This window comes from Elephas maximus, chromosome 21, assembly GCF_024166365.1.
Source record: "Elephas maximus indicus isolate mEleMax1 chromosome 21, mEleMax1 primary haplotype, whole genome shotgun sequence".
Classification (NCBI taxonomy): domain Eukaryota; kingdom Metazoa; phylum Chordata; class Mammalia; order Proboscidea; family Elephantidae; genus Elephas; species Elephas maximus.
The window spans coordinates 65857603-65878830 of NC_064839.1; the positions used below are offsets into that span (position 1 = coordinate 65857603).

The following is a 21228-nucleotide window of genomic DNA, read 5'->3' on the forward strand; positions in this document are numbered from 1 at the left end:
CTCACTTTTTCAGCCTGAACAAGAAATGAAATTGTTCCTTTCCAAGCTAATCACAAACTGAATGGTAGTAGTCTCCTTCCAGAGTAACTCACTAGATAACTGGGAATGTATACACTAACTTTGAGGTTGATGGTTACAGTGACTTTCCATCTAAGAATTCCTCCCTCATTCACCCAGTCTAGGTTAGATGTTCCTCAACATTTTTTGCCTGCTGATTGTCATAAACTGTGTTTCCTTATCTGTCTTTGCCATTCGATCGTAGGCACAGACCCTTCTTGTTTGCCTTTATATCCACTGGCAACCACCAAAGTGCTTGTCTCAACAGGTTGTCAATAAATATCTGTAGAGCAAATAAATATATCTGAAAAGGGAACTATTTGGTTTAAGCCACTCAACAAACATTTAAAGAGCACCTACTATGTCTCAGACACACTGTACTAAGCACTGGAGAGACAGGAGTGAACAAGAAGAACAAGTTCCCTATCCTTAGCATCCAATGAGGAAGGCAGGCACTAATCCGAGACAACACAGGTATTTACTTCTGTGCTAAGTGTTCAATGGGAGGAGACACCACTGGGAACCATCCTAGTCTGGAGGGCATGTGGTCCCAGAAGGCTTCTCCCAGGAAAGGGAAGTTACGGCAAGACCTGAAGGATAAGGAGATGCTAGTCAGGCATAGTGTTCAATGGGAGGAGACACCACTGGGAACCATCCTAGTCTGGAGGGCATGTGGTCACAGAAGGCTTCTCCCAGGAAAGGGCGGTTACGGCAAGACCTGAAGGATAAGGAGATGCTAGTCAGGCATATTGTTCTTAGTTGCGGTTGAGTTGACTCTGACTCATGGTGACCCCATGTGTGCAGAGAACCACTCTATGGGGTCACTATGAGTCGGAATCGACTTGACAGCAACACGGGTATGGGGTTTTACAGTGTTCTCAAGCCTGTGGCCTTTGAAAGCAGATCGCCAGACCTTCTTCCAAGGTACCTCTGAGTGGTTTCAAACATCCAGCCTTTGGCTAGTAGTCAAGTGCTTAAGCATGTGTGCTACTCAGGGACTTAAATACCAGCTCAGCCCACTCTGGCTATGGAATATCCTTTTCAGTTTTCTCTCCTGTATATGTGAGGATTAATAATACTTAACTATCATTCTTACTATAAGGATTAGAAATAATACATGTAACTTGGTATAGGGGCTTAGGAAATGGCAGTGGTTATTGAAAATTATAGCAATGTTGTTAGTTTGGTCTTAAAAGTAGTTCCAGCCTCTCCTGGTAAGAGATATCAATATACTTTTTTTCATCCTGTATTCAATCACCTCCTTGTTGAGTTATACATTAAACACCGCTACATTAAAACTTCTAGCCTATCTTCCTGAAAATGGAAGTTTGTGTCCATGGTTATAATATGGGCATTCCCTATCAGAAATGAAGAAGGCTAGCCTAGGGCTTCTCCAAAAGGCCATTCCAGCACTAAAATTCTTGTTTTTGCTGTTTTCCATGTCTTGCTTAGCTGTTAGGTACAGTGCTCTGTATACTATCCCATGGTAATTATCCCCTGAAATTACTATTATTATACTGAACTGGACCATCCAGTACTAATATCATGAGTTCTTTTTAAAATCTAAAGTACATCTTCTGAGATTTTAAAATAGCTAATTGATTCATCAGCAAGGCTGCTGGCTACAAATGCGATGGAGTCCTGAGTTCTAAGGGAACAGCTCTCTGTGCCAAAGGCTTCTGACTGGCTGTCATCTAACTTAACGACCTCAATAGACAGATGAAGAGGGCAAGGTCCAAATTGTACTTGCCAAGATTGAGCCGACAGTTATAATGCATTTTTCAGTTAAGACAGCACATGTATCTCTTTGAAGCAGTAAGGCACTACACTTTGGGACAATACTCAAAATGCTGGGACTGAAGCTCAGGCCCCAGCACTACGCTGTTCCCATGGTTTTCCTACTCTCTAAGACTCAAGGATTCAGGGCCCCAGCCCTGACTTTTTAATACCCAGGGATAACCTTGGCTTCAGGGTCCATGTGAAAGTAGATTCAGGCCTGGAGTCCGCGTTCACCTCAGTTGTGACCCTGACATCCCTAGCAGTGGCCCAGCCCTGCTGAAGACCTGAGGAGGTGCAGGGGCCTGACCTGAGTGTGTATACGTTGCCATGGTTACTACCTACCCTTTACGAGTGTGATGTCACTTCCTCTTGACTTGGAGTCGGGGAAGAAGGAGCTATAGGAATGGAAACCAGTTGTGGGCTAGAGGTGGTGTGCCCTTATTCTTCTATTGTCTGTAGTAAAGGTTCTAGGTGTAACTCTGTGACTTAGTAACAGCAGAACCTTGGGCAAATTTCAGCAAAAGAGGGATTTGGACTACATTTTCTCTAAGGTTCCTTCTAATCTAAAAATTCTACAGTACCATAATTGTACTTTGTAGGGAAAGAGTTTCCCTCTAATAGGTTAGCATGAATAATATATAATATTTTGACTACAGGGAAGAAGTAGCCCGGTTACAACCAAAAGCCTACACAAGTGACAACACTACAGTAAAACCCCACATAGAAGTTAGACTCCTAGCAGCCTTGGCCACTAGAAGCACAGCTGTGAGCCAGAAGTGTGTAATGGCCTTAACACTCCATTCACTTAGCTCCCAAGGAGACACAAGGCGTTAGCCTCTATTCCCTTCCCGAGCAATTAAGATAAAATGAGGAAAAGAGATGAAAAATGTGGGTTTTCCTGGAGCAGAAACTCTTCTGGGGATCATTCATAGGCTAAAGGGTTGTGGAAGGGGAGAACAATATGAATGAAAAGGCGATAGAAACTCATAACCTGCTACCTCAGGACAATGGTCTTGTTATTCCCCCATCTCCAATTCCGTACTTCACCACACATTAAGTGCTTAGGAAAGTACATTAGCTCCTTCAGACCACAATCAGATCAGGCTTGGGTTTCCAGACAATCACTTCTCACATCTAAAACAAGAAATGTGTTCAGTGGTAGGTACCGATTCATGATGGCCCAGTCCTCTCTGCAGCTGGAGTCTTTCCTGAAGTAAGCTAGGCGCTTCACACTTTTTGGCCAGGAGGTCACTGCCTAACACCAGCAACTCACTCACTGAAAACCAAGCATTCTATTGCCACGTGTTATTTCTTGGCACTGCCTCCTCCTCCTCCCTTCCTGGCCTCAGCTACAGTAGTCGGGGAACTTCAGTCAGGTCTCCAGGGGTACAGAAGCATCCCGACTGAGAACTTCCACAGAGACTTTTAAGAAGTGTGGCCTTTAAATCCGTAGTCAATGAATTCAACTGACATTTAACTATAAACAATTCCTTATTCAAGCTATTTCCATTAAGTAAAACAAAACCCCTTTGTAGCTGGTACATACACTTAGTCAAAGCCCATTTTACGTTTGTCCCCATAACGGTTTGTACACATACCACAAAATTTCAAGACATAATGTTCGATCTTTGTCTTCTGAGCCCAATGAGTAAAAAAAAAAAAAAAAGGTTGAATTCATTATTGAGTCCTTAAAGATATATATTCCTCTCTCCTGCCTTAGAAAATCAAGACAAAAAGAGATCTTTAAAACTGAGAAGGATAAGAACAACTAGCATTAAGGGTGCCTAGTGAAAGATGCTGGCTCCAAAGGCCACAGTTATATTTTACAACATTTGATACAATTTTAAAGCCTACCTCCTCCTCTCTCCTTCTCATCCTCTTCTCCTTTCAGCAGCTTGCCAATGGAATTGTACCACTTGAATTGTGGGCCAGGGATGCCATAAACACTACAATTAATCAAGGCACTGTTCCCTTCCTTGACTATCACATGGTCCACTGTAGCAAGGATTATGGGTACAGATCCCAAGACCACATCAGTGCCATTTAAAGTGCTGTTGGTCACATTCTTAGCAGTTGCTAGAGTGGACACTAGGATTAAAAAGGGCACAGAAGGTAAAAAGCACACAGTCAGATGGCTCTTCAGTCGATCCATCTTCTTTGCTTTCTCTGTAAGGCAATAGAGATGGTTTGCCAACGGAATCTTCTATTAGACAACAGACTGTTCAGGGGCCATGGGACAAACCTGTCCTGGATTCGCAGAGTTGGTACTTGATTAAGAACCTGTTAAAAAACAAAAACATACAGCCAGATAAATATTAGCAATCACACTTTAAAGATGTTATTTATAAAATCTTAGCAGTTTAGCAAAAATACAAACCTAAGTAATTTTAAAACAAAGAACAAATTCAGCAGTTCCAAGCATTAAGTTACATTTCTCACAGAAATCATAATTATATAATTTTCTGATTTTTAATAATTGAAACATACAGTTCTTTACAGGAAAAAATATATTTCTTTCTTACATTAAGTGTGTTTCACATTTCTTTGTGGAGTTCAAAAACCAATCTGGGCTCCCTTCGTTTCATATTACAAGGTCTTTTTTTCATCCCATCACCTGTCTTCATCTGGAATGACCTGATTGTTCACCTGGGAAGTTCCCTAACCTCTTCCAATAAGCGTGACTTCCAGTGTATTTCAGGGGTCACAGCTTGGGCTCTGCTGGCATTTGGAAGAGCTCCACCAGAGTCAGGCTGGCATTCTCCTAAATCCCCATTTCGGCTTCCAGGGTGCTCCTTCCTCCATCTCGCACAATAACCCATGGTCCTTTTGGGTTCACCATCATCTCTCTCTCTGCTCTGTGCTACTGTTACCTATCAATGCTTGATCACTCACTGAATTACCTGGTTTCAATCTTCATCTGCCTCTCTGAGGCTGGGGAACATCAAGATTGCATGTGGTGACCTTACAGGTGACTGCACTTCTGTGTTCAAATACTTAACCTTCACCTAGCCCTCCATACTCCATGTCATCCTCTAATCCTACAGCCACACCTAGCCGTTTTACCTCTCGAAATTCTAAATTCTGAAGTTCTACATAAACCATCTTTAACTGCAACCTACCATTCTTCCACATCTCTCACTTCCCTTATTCGGCCTTTCTGGGCTTTCCAGCCCTTCTATTTCTCTTAGTCTCTGTCTGCCTCTCTTTCCAAACCCTATCTGCATGCTTCACTGCTACTCAGTCTGGGCCCAATCCCCAACATCCTTGCCCCTTGTTTTTCTGCCACAATTACTCTGCCAGTCTATAACCTTGATCAAGTTGATCATTTGTTGTCCTGGCTCCTATACCCTGGAGGCTGGAGCACCAAGCTCTTAACCACTGCACCACCAGGGTTTCTACTAAGAGAATCACACAACCATGTAATTATTGCTGAAATACATAAATGATCTCTAACCCTAGCCTAGCCCTCAGTGACATCTGGCAATCTGTGTATCAGGGCTCTGATGGCTCAGTATGGTCTTTCTATAATGCCTCTACACATCTTCAACTTTCTAATCAAGAACCGTAGCCCATTGTAGTCCCCTCTTTCTCAAAAACAGACCTTTCTCCTTCAGGCTTGCAGGCATGAATTCCTTCTATACTTCTTCCCACTTTTTTGGAAAGCTTACTCTATCTTATTCTAACTTTTTCATCGGCCATTTACTCCTCAAAATACTACATTCTGTATTTTGCCTACTCTTTAATGAAACTCTTGCTTAGGTCACCAATGAGTGACTTCTAGTTGTCAAGTTTTTACTCCTCCTCTTACCAAGTCTCTGTGACAGTCGCCATTAACTGGCATGTCTCAAAGCTCTCTCTTTCCATGGCTTCCATATTTGCTCCTACCCTCCCCTTTGCTCTCATTACTCTTTACTAGTTCCTGCTCTTCTTCCCACTCCTTAAATGTGAGTTAACCCCTCGAGTTCCATCACAACCCTCTTCTCTTTTCATCCACAAGCTCTGCCTAACGTTCCATTCTGATGCCTTGGATTACCACCTGTTATGGATTGAGCTGTGTCCCTCCAAAATATGTGTTGTAAATCCTAACCTCTATGCCTGTTATAGAGGTTAGGATTATAACTGTTTATAAAGGATTATAAATGGTTATAATCCCATTTGGGAATGGGCTGTCTTTGTTATGTTAATGAAAAGGATTAATCTAGGGTATATCTTAAGTCAATCTCTTTTGAGATATTAACAAAAAATTAAGCAAGTGAGAAGGCAGGTAAGATAGATGGCAAGACATGGAGATCTCCAAAGAACCAGGGAGCAGAAGCTGAAGAGACAAGGACCTTCCTCCACAGCCAACAGAGAGAGAAAGCTTTCCCCTAGAGCTGGTGCATGGAATTTGTACTTCTAGCCTCCTAAACGGTGAGAAAATAAATCTGTGCATTAAAGCCATCCATTTGTGGCATTTCTGTTACAGCAGCACTGGATAACCGAGACACCACCTATAACATAATAACTCCCATCAATGTCTTTAGCTCTTTCCTAAGTTTCAGACTGATGTTACCAACTTCCTACTGGACATCTTTCCTGAATGTTCTGCTGGTGATTCACATTTAACACTCCAAAAACAAACCCGTTATCTTGTCTATTAAACATGCGACATTTCCTGAACCCTTTACTTCAGTTCAGGGCACACTGTCTACCCAAGTATGCATGGGTATAGTCCTCAATTCAACAATTTCCCTCATCCCCCTTAGAATGTCATCTTAGGGTTAGCTGCCATGGAAATATCAAGTAGAAAATAACATATATGAACACAGAGCAGGGGAGAAAGGTAAGGAATGAGGACAGGAACTGGAAAGTCATCTACATAGATGGGCACTAAATGAAACCACCTGGGCTGCTGGTGGTGGTGACGTGTTTGAAGCCTGTGGCCAGAGGAGAAAAGAGGGCCCAACTTGGCAAAGGAGGAGGAACCAATAAAGGAAACTCAAGAAGAAGCCACCGATGAAGTAGAAGAGAAACTAGGTATGTGGCAAGTCAAAGAAGCAAAGAGAAAGGAGTTTTTCTTAAGAACTGAAGGAGATAAGAGATCCAGAGAAGGCTTAATTTATTTTTAATTAGATATTAGAGGTTGTTTGTATATTGATAGGAATATTCCAAACACGAAGGGAACCTGATGAGGCAGGAGAGCAAGGAGTCACTGTAGGACAGAAATTCTGCTGGTGAAAGAATTGGGAGTTGGTTGACCTTTGTGGAATCAAAAATACCCCATCTACTCCACCAGATTTAGCCCAGCACAACTAGATGGTGCCCGGCTACCACCACTGACTGCTCTGACAGGGATCACAATAGAGGGTAGAGCTGGAGAAAAATGTAGAACAAAATTCTAACTCACAAAAAAAGACCAGACTTGCTGGCCTGATAGAGACTGGAGAAGCCCCCCTGCCACCCCCACTGGGAATATGGTCTCCAGACACCCTTTTAGCTCAGTAATGAAGTCGCTCCTGAGGTTAACCCTTAAGCCAAAAGTCAGACAGGCCCATAAAACAAAATGCAATTAAAGGGGCACACCAGTCCAGGGGCAAAGACGAGAAGGCAGAAGGGGACAGGAAAGCTGGTAATAGGGAGCTCAAGGTAGAGAAGGGTAGAGTGTCGACATGTCATGGGGTTGGTAACCAATGTCATAAAATAATATATACTAACTGTTTAATAAGAATCTAGTCTGTTCTGCAAACTTCATCTAAAGTACAAAAAAAAAAAGTTAATGCCAGCTCAAAAAAATATTTAAAATTTCTTAAAAAAAACAAACCGTATCCACTATAACAAAAGAGAAAGTAGAAAATACTCTTCACATGCTGGCAGACTGAGGGCTTTAGAAGCAGACTTTGTGGTTCTTTGGAGTTCACTCACTTGCTGGTCTCATCCCTTGCTGCTCCCCATGTAGTCTGACCTCCAGCTACTCCTCAACTCCCACACAAGTCATGCTTTTTAATGAATATGTTACTCTGCATGGGCTTCTCTCTTGGCTGGAATACTGTTCCTCATTTTTTTTTTTTAATCCTAGTGAACATCTCCTCATTCTTTAAGACGTGACTCAATCACCTCTTCTGTTAAGCCTTCCTTGACTGCTCCCTTTCCTCTCAGGTAGATTCAGGTGCTCCCTGCTGTGTTCCTATTGTGCTTCCTACAGGCCTCCACAAGAGTACATATCACACTCCAATGCCATCATTGGAGCCCTGATGGCACAGTAGTTAAGAGCTACAGTGGACTATGGCTACTAACCAAAAGGTCACCAGTTCAAATCCACCAGCTGCTCCTTGGAAACCCTATGGGACAGTTCTACTCTGTCTGATAGGGTCACTAAGAGTCAGAATCAACTCGATAGCAATGGTGTGTGTGTGTGTGTGTGTGTGTTTAAATACCTTCATTTACTTATAAGTTGTTTACTCCACTGGTCCATGAGCTTGTTGAGGGAAAGAACTGTGCTCATTTACCTTTGTATCTGCAGTGTCTAGAGTTGACCCGTTAGATGCTCAGTGGATTGTCTGCTGAATGATTGAGGCTCTCTCCAAAGGCAGAGATTATGACAAATTAGTGTAACGTTATATATTTATTTAGTGGGAAAGAAAAGAGTTTTCTTAGTGTCATAGACTTCCATACTCCCCTCTGCAATCGAGTGCTTTCCTGCCTCTAGTAAGGCCAGTGCATTACTCAGCAAGCAGAAATCACGTGGCTAAGGGAGACAGCCCTGGCTGCAACGGCATGACAGATAACCTGCTATGACTTTGTGAATGTTTTTCTTTACTTGGCAAAATGTGTGGTTTCCTTTTAATGGAGTAGATATAGAGCTGATACATTCAATACAGAATAGTGGTTAAGGACATGGACTCAGGTTTTAGACAGACCGGGCCAGGATTCTGGATCTAACCACCTTTGCTGGCTATGTGTTCTTGGTCAAGCATTTACCAAATACAGGACAATCACAAGGAGCCATGATCTACTGTCTATAAGCACTTGCACACTGCCCTGCTTGAGAAATGATATCGGTGAAGTATAAAATATCTTTTACTGAAATTATGCCTCTTGAGTCTGTTTTGATTTTAAATTATATCATATAAAACATATAACTTGTGTTTGGTTCTGTTCAATATCTTATTGAATGTTATCCCGCCACCAGAAGCAATTACAAATGATTTTCAGCACTGAGTATCTCTGCAGGGACTCAAGTCTGAGAACGCATGAAAAGGCGTACGTTGCAGAGTATCCTGAAGGAAAGAACTGGGGTCACTCCTCTTTGACTCCCTCATGCCTAGGCCAGAGCAGACACCTGGTTACCTTGGGGGAGAATCAGAGGCAGGACAAAATGAGAGGTAGGTTCTAATAAATATGTACAGTAAATACACTGTAAGTTTTTTTCATCATTAGGGAAAATTATGAAAAAATTCCATTATGCAACAAATGGAAGATCAAGCTGAGTCTTAAAATGCTTACTCCAAGAGCGCTTTTCAGACAAAGGTCAGACACATTGGTTTTCCACTTTCAAACTCACTGTGTTAGCAAAATAAAGAGAAGGGATACTGCCGTTCTGTTATACACGGGGAAAAAGATTTGAAGTTGTCAAGGATTTCATTTTATCTGGATTCACAATCAACACCGTGGAAACAGTAGTCAAGAAATCAAAAGATGCATTGCATTGGGCAAATCTGCTGCAAAAGACCTCTTTAAAGCATTGAAAAGCAAAGATGTCACCTTGAAGACTAAGGTGCACCTGACCCAAGCCATGGTGTTTTCAGTCGCCTCATATGCATGTGAAAGCTGGATGATGAGTACAGAATACTGAAGAAGAACTGACACCTTTGAATTGTGGTGTCGGCGAAGAATATTGAATATACCATGGCCTACCACAAGAACGAACAAATGTGTCTTAGAAGAAGTACAACCAGAATGCTCCTTAGAAGCAAGGATGGTGAGACTATGTCTCACATACTTTGGACATGTTGTCAGGAGGGATCAGTCCCTGGAGAAGGACATCAAGCTTGGTAAAGTTGAGGGTCAGTGAAAAAGAGGAAGACCATCAATGAGATGGATTGACATGGTGGCTGCAACAATGGGCTCAAGCATAGCAACAATTGTGAGGGTGGCGCAGGACCGGGCAGGTTTCGTTCTGTTGTACATAGGGTTGCCGTGAGTTGGAACCCGCTCCATGGCACCTAACAACATTTTATCTAATAATGTCAGTAGGTGCTTTGGGCTAGAAACACAGTAACCGTTCTGAAACAGCGACTAGTTCCCTTAGCGACCTTAAGATGTACAGAGGCAGGAATTCTCATGTTAATGCTGGATTTTCTATTAGCAAACAGATTTCCACACCCATTCTCACTTCCATCCTTTCTCATTTTTGATAAGTTATGAAGGTACAGAAAACAATGCATAATTTACAGGCTGTAATGGTTTTTACTCTAAAATTATGAAAAAGATTTTTTTAAAATAAAGCAGAGAATTGATGAAAAGTAAATGAACTCATAGTTTTTAAGTAAGAATTCACTGTATCTCAGACCATGCCCTTTCAGTTTATGTTTAAAAAAAAAGAATTTAGTATGTGCCAGGCATCCAAAAAAAAAAAAAAAATCCACTGCCGTCGAGTCAATTCCTACTCATAGCTACCCTGTAAGACAGAGCAGAACTGCCCCACAGAGTTTCCAAGGAGCGCCTGGCAGATATGAACTGCCGGCCCTTTGGTTAGCAGCTGTAGCACTTAACCACTATGCCACCAGGGTGCCAGGCATAGGGCATACTAAAAAGCTCAGTAAGTCATAGGCACCATCCACTTACACTTTAGTTGGGGAGAGAGATATAAGGTCAATATATGCTCAGGGTATGATGGGCTTGGGGTGGGTAGGTAGAAGGGGTACTGGCCAGTCTGCGTGACAGTCAATATCTGCTGACTGCCTATACTCAGTATCCACCCTTCCCTCCATCTTCCCTTCCTGCAAGGACCTAGGCTGAGAGTCCAACTGCTCAGAGATTCCAGCCCTTCTAAGCTTCCCATGGCACTTACAGCTGATACCACTCTCCACTCTTCCCTGCTATATCAAAACCAAACCAAACGAAACCCAGTGCCGTCGAGTCGATTCCAACTCATACCAACCCTATAGCACAGAGTAGAACTGCCCCATAGAGTTTCCAAGGACCACCTGGTGGATTCGAACTGCCGACCCTTTGGTTAGCAGCTGTAGCACTTAACCACTACGCCACCAGGGTTTCCCCTGCTATATCATCTTGTATTTTTCTCAGTTTTGTGTTGAGGAAATTTCTTCTCAATCACAAAGAGAGCTCCTTGATGGCAGGGACTCTGGCATATAGTTCTGGAGGGTCTTCTTAATACTCGGCACAGTACTGGGCACCTAAGGCAATGCTTGTGTCCTTGCCATATGAAGCCACACTTACATGGAATCCGAGGGCAACTGCTTAAGAGGAAACTCACAATGAGCTGCCTGAAAACCATAAGACACCATGTGACTTTGGACACAGGAGAAATATTCTACAAATGTTGTTTTTTGAGCTTGTCAGATCAGGATCTTACAGACATCAGGAAAAATTTGATTAATAACACTATAACATTGCAAAAAAGCATTTTCATCGCTAAGAAATAAACCACAAGTACGATAATCCAGCAGCTTAAAATGCAGTCCTTCAAAATACGAGAATAAAGCCCCCAGATTCCAAAACAAGGGTTTAACAAAAGCTACAATAGACAAATTGTTGAGCTTTATGTGTCTGCTCTTGGCCTTTGGAAACCCTTTTCTATAATACTTTATTTCCTATACATAAACAAAAGAAAAAATACTTATCAAACATCAAAATTTCTCCCTTAAACATGAGCCCTTGCCAACTCTCAACAATTGTATCCATAAATGTCTGATCAAATGCTTTGCTGAGTCTTATTTCTTGTTTCTGTACTTACAACAAAACATTACTACTGACCATGTACTTCTAAACTTGGAGAAAAAGACCTCTTTTGTTTAAGGGTGTTTTGAACTAAATGAATATGGGTTATTGTTTTTTTCTTCTCTCCTTGGCAGGGTTAATGCTGGTATTTTCCTATCAGCTGTGATGAGTAATTTGTATAGTTATATGACTGGATTTTGTCACAACATCTACTGAGAGTTACCAGGATTTTTATTTGTGCGTGAATGATAGATATCGCAGGCACAAAAGCTGTCTTCAGTTTAGGACACATTGATGGCTTTCTACTCATGAGACGAGGAGGGGAAATCCTAACTTCACACAAAATGGAGAGAGGCCCTAAAACGTTCATTAAATCACAAATGCTAACTTTCACAGCTGGTAGTCAGCTGAAGCCATTTTAGTTTATGGATTCATGTCTGCAATTTCCCTTCCCCTGTAAGTCATGAAAAATATCCACCCAAGCCTTTTTTTTATATGCCAAACTTAAAAATGATTTTCTTTTGCAATTCTCTAGAAAAATGACAACAAAATTCTCACTAGTCTGTTCTTTCTCCCCTAACTTCTTTCAAGATCAACATACCACAAGTTTTGTAGGTAGTTAAGGTGATGTCTGAACATGGAATATGGAAATCCAAATTCAAAGGCCAGAAAGTTTGTGGAAGAAAACTATTCCTGTAGCAATTACCAGAGTCCAGAATCAAATCATTTAAGTGCTAGATCAACTAGGTTTCATCTCAACATCCAAAGTTTTATTACAGAAAGAGAATCTAGTCTTCTTTCCTGTCCTTTCTTCCCTACACATGTTCTAGAGTCTGTTTGGTCTTCTTGTTGTCTCTAATCACACACAGGTAAACTCCCACTGAGATGGAAAATGCAATCATTATATGAAAGCATGGAAGGGCATCTTTTTAGGCTACTTTTAGAAGCACCCAGAGGGGATCAATTCAATCTAAATCAATATACATTAAATGGACAAATTGCCTGCTGCCAGGCACACTGCCAGGTGTGAGCAGGGCCAAGGTAAGGGTTCTTACTCCTGAGCATCCCCGAATCTCATGGGAGAGGGAGGTGGAACTCAACAATTACAACACTGTGTGACAACTGCTCCATCAGAGAGGGGTCAAGGATCCATAGGGGTACAGGGGAAGAGACCTAGCTGGCTTGGAAGGGCCAGGAAGGACATTCTGGAAGAAATGGTCCTTCGGTTTAATTTTAAAGTGGATAAGGAGAAGAAGCTGACCCGAAAAGTGTAAAAGCATCTTCAAAAAAACGGTGATCAGAGAGAAGCTGGCAGAGCTGGGGCAACGGTACACTGTCAGGGCCCTCTAGATGACATGTGGAAGAAAGGAGACAGAAGAGGGTGGGAACGGTAGGCTGGGTCCAGATCACGATGGGGTTAAGATGTAACACCAAGGATGGGGAGCACTCACAGTAAGAGATATGGTTGTTTTGTGTTTTAAAACATCACCCTAAGCCTAACTGATGGTGTAGAGGTGGTTAAGGAGCCTACGGCAGTATCCAGGAAAGAAAGGGCCAACAAGGGTCTGATTTAAAAACGAAAAAAAAAAAACCAGTTGCCATTGAGTTGATTCCGACTCACGGTGACCCCATATGTACAGGGTAGAACTGCACTACATAAGTTTTCCAGGCTGTGAACTTTCAGAAGCAGACTGGCAGACCTTTCTTCCATGCTGCCTTTGGGTGGCTTTGAACTGCCAATTTTTGGGTTAGTAGTTGAGTGCTTAACTGTTTGCACCACCCAGAGACTTCTGAACCAAAAGCAGTGGGGGGAAAAAAGAAGTGGGAAGATTCAAAAGAGAGAACAGGAATTAGAATTTACAGGATTTAATGACTGAGGCAACAGCTCACCTCCCAAACAGTGGTGCCTATGCTTAGTCTGAGAGCTCTCTGAGGAAAGGAGTGTTTCATTTGCCAAAACCAACACCTAGCACTGCAACGGGGGTCCCTGGGTGGTGCAAATGGTTAAGCATTAGACTACTAGCCAAAAGGTTGGCAGTTCGAACCTACCCAGAGGCACCTCAGAAGACCAGCCTAATGATCTGCTTCCAAAGGTTATACACAGCCTTGAAAACTCTATGGAGCAGTTTTACTCTGCACACGTGGGGTCGCCATGAGTCAGGATGGACTCCACGGCTGCTAACAATGACGGCACCATAACTGGAATCCCTTAGGTGCTCCGTATGTATTGAATGACTGCTTAGATTAAGAATTTCAACTAACAACTCCCTTGGGCAGCACTTCCAACTCACTGACACAGTCAGATGAAGGTCTGTCTGCTAGCAGTGGCCTAAGGGAGCCCATGAAAGCTCTTGCCTGTTTTATTCAACCCTCCTTTTAGCTTCACTCAGGAAAGGACTCCTGGCTGATGGAGTATACTGTGAGGCCAGGCAGTGGTAATGACATTTAAGTTTATAAACTATCACAAATGTATAGCTATAAGAAAGCATGCCATGGGAAGAACTAGGGGTGTTTCATTAGTCGTCAGCCCCTAGAAGGAAAAGGAGTACTCTTGCTATGCCATTTATTTATTTGTAGCGGTAGGCGATTTCCAGCTACTTAACGTGTAGAACAAAATATGTAACTTGACTTGGACTGCTGTGAATGGCCAGCAGACGAGATGTTTAAGCTTACTGAGAAATTTAGAGGAACTAGAACATAAGGAGCCCTGATGGTACAGCGGTTAAGAGCTTAGCTGCTATCCAAAAGACTGGCAGTTCAAATCCACCGGCTGCTCCTTGGAAGTCCTGTGGCAGTTCTACTCTGTCCTATAGGGTCGCTACGACTCAAAATCGACTCTACAGCAATGGGGTTGTTTTTTTTTTTGTTTAGAACATAAGGTTTCATTACTACTGTATTGGCTACACTATTGTTAAGGTCTCTATAAAATTTTATGCTTTGGTAATTTTTTTGTTAAAAAATACATTTTTCAAAAACTGATCTTTTGTTTAATTTTATAGTGTTTTAGGTTAAAGTTTATAGCACAAATTAGTTTCTCATTCAAAAATTTATACACAGGTTGTTCTGTGACACTGGCTGCCATCCCCACATTGTGTCAGCACTCTCCCCCTTTCCCGTTCTACCCGGGGTTCCCCATGTCCATTCGTCCAGTTTCTGTCCCTTCCTGCCTTCCTATCATTCCTTTTGGGCAGGTGTTGCCCACTTGGTCTCATATACTTGATTGAACTAAGAGGTACATTTCTCAAGTGTCTTTTATTTGTTTTATAAGCCTGTCTAATCTTTGGCTGAAAGGCAGATTTTGAGAGTGGCTTCAGTTCTGAGTTAGCAGGGTGTGTGGGGGCCATAGTCTCAGGGGTTCCTCCAGTCTCTGTCAGACCAGTAAGTCTTTTTTGTGTGTGTGTGAATTTGAATTTTGTTCCACACTTTTCTCCCACTCTGTCTGGGACCCTCTATTGTGATCACTATCAGAGCGGTCGGTGATGGTAGCCGGGCACCATCTAGTTCTTCTGGGCTCAGAATGGTGGAGGCTGTGGTTTATGTGGTCCATTTCCTTGTGTCTTTGGTTTTCTTCATTGTCTTTTGCTCTGAATGTGATGGGACTAATAGATGTATTTTAGATGCTGCTCACAAACCTTTAAGACCCCAGACGCTACTCACCAAAGTAGGATGTAGAACATTTTCTTTATGAACTATATTATGCCAATTGACTTAGATGTCCCCCAAAACCATGGTTCCCAGCCCTCAGCCCCAGTAATTAGTCTCTCAATGTGTTTAGATTAGTCTAGGAAGCTTCTATGGCTTTGCCTTGGTCAAGCTGTGCTGACTTCCCCTATACTGTGTTGTCTTTCCCTTCACCTAAGTTAACATTTGTCTACTACCTAATTAGTAATTTCCCTTCTCCAAACCTCCCCTCCCTCATAACCATCAAAGATTTTGTGTGTGTGTATAAACTTTTTCTTGGGTTTTTATAATGGTGGTCTCATACAGTATTTGTCCTTTCATGACTGACTTATTTCACTCAGCATAATGCCCTCCAGATTCATCCGTTACATTTCTCAGATTCGTCATTGTTCTTTATTGTTGCGTAGCATTCCACTGTGTGTGTGTACTATAATTTATCTATTCACCTGCTGATGGGCACTTAGGTTGTTTCCATCTTTTTGCTATTGTGAATCATGCTGCAGTGAACATGGGTGTGCATATGCCTATTCATGGGATGGTTTTTATTTCTCTAGGCTGTATTCCTAGGGGTGGAATTGCTGGATGGTATGGTACATCTACTTTTAGCTTTTTAAGAAGGTGCAATATTGTTTTCCATTGTGGTTGCATCATTTTACATTCCCACCAGCAGCGCTTAAGAGTTCCAATCTCCCTATGACTACTCCAACTTCTGTTATTTTCTGCTTTTTGGTTAGTGCCAGTAATGTCGAAGTGAGAAGATATCTCCATGTAGTTTTGATTTGCATTTTTCTAACGGCCAGTGACTGGGAGCATTTCCTCATGTGTCTGTTAGCCGCCTGAACATCTTCTTTGGTAAAGTGTCTGTTCATATCCTTATTTGGATTATTTCTCTTTTTGTTGTTGAGCTGTCCAGGCCAGGGCTTTTTCAATCTCTTTGATCTCTTCTCTTTATGGATCCATTCAGATTTTCTATCTCAGCTTGTGTTAGTTTAAGTAGGCAGTGTGCTTCTAGAAATTTGCCCATTTCCTCTAGGTTCTTGAATTTGTTAGAGTACAGTTTTTCATAGTATTCTACTATGATTCTTTTTATTTTAGTTGGGTCTGTTTTAATGGTCCCTGTGTCATTTCTTACAGGTTATTTGCTTCCTCTCCTGTTTTTCTTTTGTCAGTTTGGTCAGTGATGTGGCAATTTTGTTGATCTTTTCAAAGAATCAACTTTTGGTCTTGTTGATTCTATTGTTTTTCTGATCACTATTTCATTCATTTCTGCTTTTATCTTTATCATTTCCTTTCTCCTGGTGCCTGTGGGCTTCTTTTGCTATTCTTTTCTACTTGTTTGAGTTGTAGGGCTAATGTTTTGATTTTGGCCTGTTTTTCTTTTTTAATGTGTGTGTTTATTGCTATAAACTGACCTCTGAGCACTGCCTTTGCTGTATTCCAAAGGTTTTGGTATGATGTATGTCTTAGTTATCTACTGCTGCTATAACAGAAACACCACAAGTGGACGGTTTTAACAAATTTATTCTCTCATAGTTTAGGAGGGTGTAAGTCCAAATTCAGGACTCCAGCTCTAGGGGAAGGCTTTCTCTCTCTGTTGGCTCTGGGGGAAGGTCCTTGTCATCAATCTTCCCCTGTTCTAGGAGCTTCTCAGTACAGGGACCCCAGGTCCAAAGTGTCTGCTCTGCTCTCAGCTCTTCTTTCTTGATGGTAGAAGGTCCCTTTCCTCTGTTTACTTCTCTCTTTTATATCTCAAAAGAGATTGACTCAAGATACAACCTAATCCTGTAGATTGTGTCCTGCCTCATTAACGTAACTGCCTTTAATCCTGCCTCATTAATATCATAGAGGTTAGGATTTACAACACATAGGAAAATCATATCAGATTACAAAATGGAGGACAACCACGCAATTAGTGGAAATCACACCTTAGCCAAGGTGATGCACACTTTTGGGGGACACAATTAAATCTATAACAATGTGTTTTCATTCTCATTTGATTCTAAGAATTTTTTGATTCCCTCTTTGGTTTCTTCTATTATTCAGTTGTTTTTAAGCAAGGTGTTACTCTAGTTTCCATGTATTTGATTTTTTTTCTTTGTTCTTCCTGTTATTAATTTCTACTTTTATGGTGTTGTGATCAGAGAGAATGCTTTGTATTATTTCAATGTTTTGGATTTTATTCCGGGTTGCTTTGTGACCTAAAATGTGGTCTATTCTGGAGAATGTTCCATGTATGTTGGAAAAGAATGTGTACTTTGCTGCTGTTGGGTACAGTGTCTTGTATATGACTATACGGTCAGGTTGGTTGATTGTGGCCTTTAGAGCTTCTGTATCTTGCTGAGTTTCCTTCTAGATGTTCGGTCCTCTACAAAGAATGGTCTGTTGAAGTCTCCTACTACTACTGTCAAGCTATTTCTCTTTCAACACTGTTGGAGTTTGTTTTATGTATTCTGGAGCTCTGTCATCGGGTGCCTAGGTATTTATTAGGGTTATGTCTTCTTGGTGGATTGTCCCTTTAATCATTATATAATGTTTCAAACTGTTTTTCAAACCCGAAAATGAACTACAAGCTTAGAGGTGCCATCTTTTTAACACTTTCATTTTTAATATGCTTAGTATTAAGAAACCATTCCTGGATCTTCATTACATTTTTTTCCACATGGTTAAGTTTTATATAATTAAATGCAAAAACGGTACAAAATAGAGCTCTCAGAAATACAGTGTTTAAATTACTCAGGGTCATCAGCTCATTAAAAAAAATAGCTTTAATATGCAGGGTGTGATATTACTGATACCCTATTAAATACAAGGGTCAGTTAACCCCAATCATCAGAAAGGATGTCCTGAAGGGAACTGTTATTACAGTATTTTAAAGAAAAAAAGAATCATAAACCCCCCTAGAGAAGAGAAAAAAAAATTATGTTAACGGCTTTTCTTTACAGATATGATTTCTATTAGACAAGATAAAAACAAGTCTATTGTATATATTTATCCACAGAATTAGAATATTAAACTTGAAAAAAACCCTGAATGTCTCTTTATAAAGGTTTTTCTTTATATAAGATGAGAAGGGAGGGGGCTGAGAGATGCTTTGTCCAGGGTCACACAATTAATTTTGTGACTGAGAGCCAGAATAAAAAGCAAGTGACTATTCATGCCCACATCATGTCTGGCATTATGTTAAAATCTCTATGTTCCATAAAAAAAAATAAAAGCAATTTTTAAGCTGTTCCAGCAGTTGAGACCTGCAATGAAACAATGAAGGCTGTTCTAATCCCAAGTATATTTTTAGAAGCATTTATTGATGCCTGAGCACGTATTTAATTTTCTTTGAATTTTCATTCCAAACAAACAGCCTAAAATAGTTTTTGGCCCAATGAATGTAAATCCTTCATTGATCAGAGAGACATTTCCTCAGAAATCTGGTGGTCGAGGGAATCCACTTAACCTGGGAATAGAATACAGATGGGATAGATGGTGTCTTTATGCTGCCTGGTTAATGCTCAAAACAGATAAAAAGGTTAGGATGCTGTCTTGGGATTTTTCTTTAATCTTTGACACTATCATTATCAGACTGCACTTTTAGCCTCAAGTTTGTCCAGAAGACCTCCAGCTGCTTCTGCCACTAGAATATTTCTTCCAGCATTTTCTACCCTTAAAAAAAATTGTGTCCTTTCAAAATATTCTCCCTACTCATTTGGAGAGGGAGATTAAAATTTTCATTCTAGTCCAATTGGATGGTCATGCCACCTGCTAATCTACAGCATGACTTCCATCAATTTCCAATTCTTGTTTTTATTTTACCTCAAGCTCTTTTCCCAAGAAACTCTTGATGTATTTAGTAGATAAGCTCCTACATCTGGAGGGGAAGCCAGGCAGGAGCAGATGGACATCTGAAAGCCTGGACACATCAGTTGAGTCGGAATCCTTCTCTGCCCTGGAAAGATGGCCAGAGGATCCCACGTATCAGAGAGATGTCTTTTTAAGGTGCTGACCCCAGGCTGCCCATCCACAAGTAGGATGGCCAGTGCTCTGCCTGAAGGAGGCTAGCACACGTCCTCTGTGTGGCCTGCACAGCACGTTGGTCTATAAATCTGAGAGCTATATTCTCAACACGTTTTCCTTAATATGATTCATATCCTGCAGCAATTACAAGTTTGTTTCCCTGCAAGTTCTTATACTTTGTAAACTCGTAAGGCCCTGGTAACAAAATGCCTTTTCTCAATTTTCTTTTTTCTCAACTTGAATGTAGATAGCTTCCCAATGTAACTCACTTTTCCGGAATTGGGAGAGCAGTTCCCCCCGCCCCCCCCCCCCACCAAAATCTTATGGTGGTTGGCTATTTTAGGGTATATCAGCCCATGATAAAACTATTTAACTCATTATGAACCTGTAGGATAGTATAACGTCCCACCGAGACACAGAGTAATAAGAAAACATTGTGTTCCAAGTGGCAGCCAGTATGAACAATTTGCTCAGATCTCAGGCTCTGGTATTGGACCTTGTGGGGGTAAAGGACCTAGTGTTACCCCTTTAAGGTGGCCTTTGCCCTTGGCTCCTGAGAAATAACCCTTGGAGTAACTGGGGTGCCTTGGTCTGAAACTCACAGGCTACACCTGAGGATTTGTGCTGGCACATGGGGGTTGGCCAGACCAGAAAAGACTCACCTGGGAGGTTGATATTAACTGCCCTCAAGAGGCATGATTTAGCCTGTCATGTAGGACTGGCCAATAAAAGCCCAGAATCCTAAGGCTCAGAGAGCTTCCTGGTTGTTGAGCAAGCAACTGCTCTAGGGAGGATAGTGTATCCCTTGGGACATGAAAGCTTCCCAATGGGGATCCTCCCAGACCTTGCCCTATGTGTCTTGTCATCTGTATACTTTTCGGCTGTAATAATTTTGTAGTAGTGAATACAGTACATGCTCTGTGAGTTTGGTGAATAGTTTGGTGAGTAGTTCCAGTGAATTATCAAACCCAAAGGGGCAGCAGGAGCAAGCAGGTCAGAAAGTAAGGGTTTTGTGTGGACTCCCGAGCTTTCGGCTGCCATCTTGAAGGGATGGGGGAAACCAGCCCTGAACTGGTGGCCAGCAGGTCAGAAAGTTGGGGTGTCATGTAGACTCACCAAACTTGAAGCTGGCAAGATGGCAGTCTGAAGGACAGTTTCCTTTTAACTGGTGAGCTCTGACCTAGTGCGGGTGACTAGAGTCAAAGGGAGAGTGAGTGCTGTGGGGTGAATGGCAATGAGGGAATGGGAGGACTGGAACCATCTCCCCATTTGGGGATTGGATTCATGCTGATCCAGACACTGCACAGACCCTGTAGCTTGGAAGCTGAGACTGTATAGGGGTAGAATCCGGTTCTCTGGATAAGAAAAGGGATGGGGCCCTGAAGTTGTCAAGAACAGAAGTTCTGGGGTGAGATGGCGAAGAGGGGACCAGTTTAGCATTTTAGGATTAAGACACCCAAGCTGGGAGTGAGGATACCAGGTCCTTTCCTCAATTTTGCCGTTCACTAGTAGGTGATCTCTGGGAGTCAGCTGATCCCTCTGAGCTGTAGACCCAACACTGAGGTCCCTTCCAGTTCTACCATTCTATGACCATGACAACCACAGAGGTGAGGGGGGCTGGCGAAGGGAAGAAACACTGAGGGGTGGAGAGAAGAGGGAAAGAGCAAGGGAGTCGTTCATGCACAGATAAAAGTCCCATTGCAGTTAACACACCAGAGTAAAGTACTGTGATCACCAAACCGTCTGTGACTTACAGGATGGCCCACA

The 21228-nt window shown here is 41.9% G+C and overlaps 1 protein-coding gene across 3 annotated transcripts in view; it reads right to left on the minus strand.

The window, feature by feature from the left end:
• The window catches only part of MFAP3L (microfibril associated protein 3 like), a 333301-nt gene that overhangs the window by 296497 nt on the left and 15576 nt on the right, over positions 1-21228 (minus strand). For all 3 annotated transcript variants that reach the window (XR_007514726.1, XM_049864836.1, XM_049864835.1), the window contains one exon: positions 3691-4116. Coding sequence is in view for 2 of the 3 variants with exons in the window: in XM_049864836.1 (XP_049720793.1) it covers positions 3691-3988 (298 nt within the window). In the remaining variant the exon portion in view is untranslated. The remainder of the gene's footprint in view (positions 1-3690; positions 4117-21228) is intronic.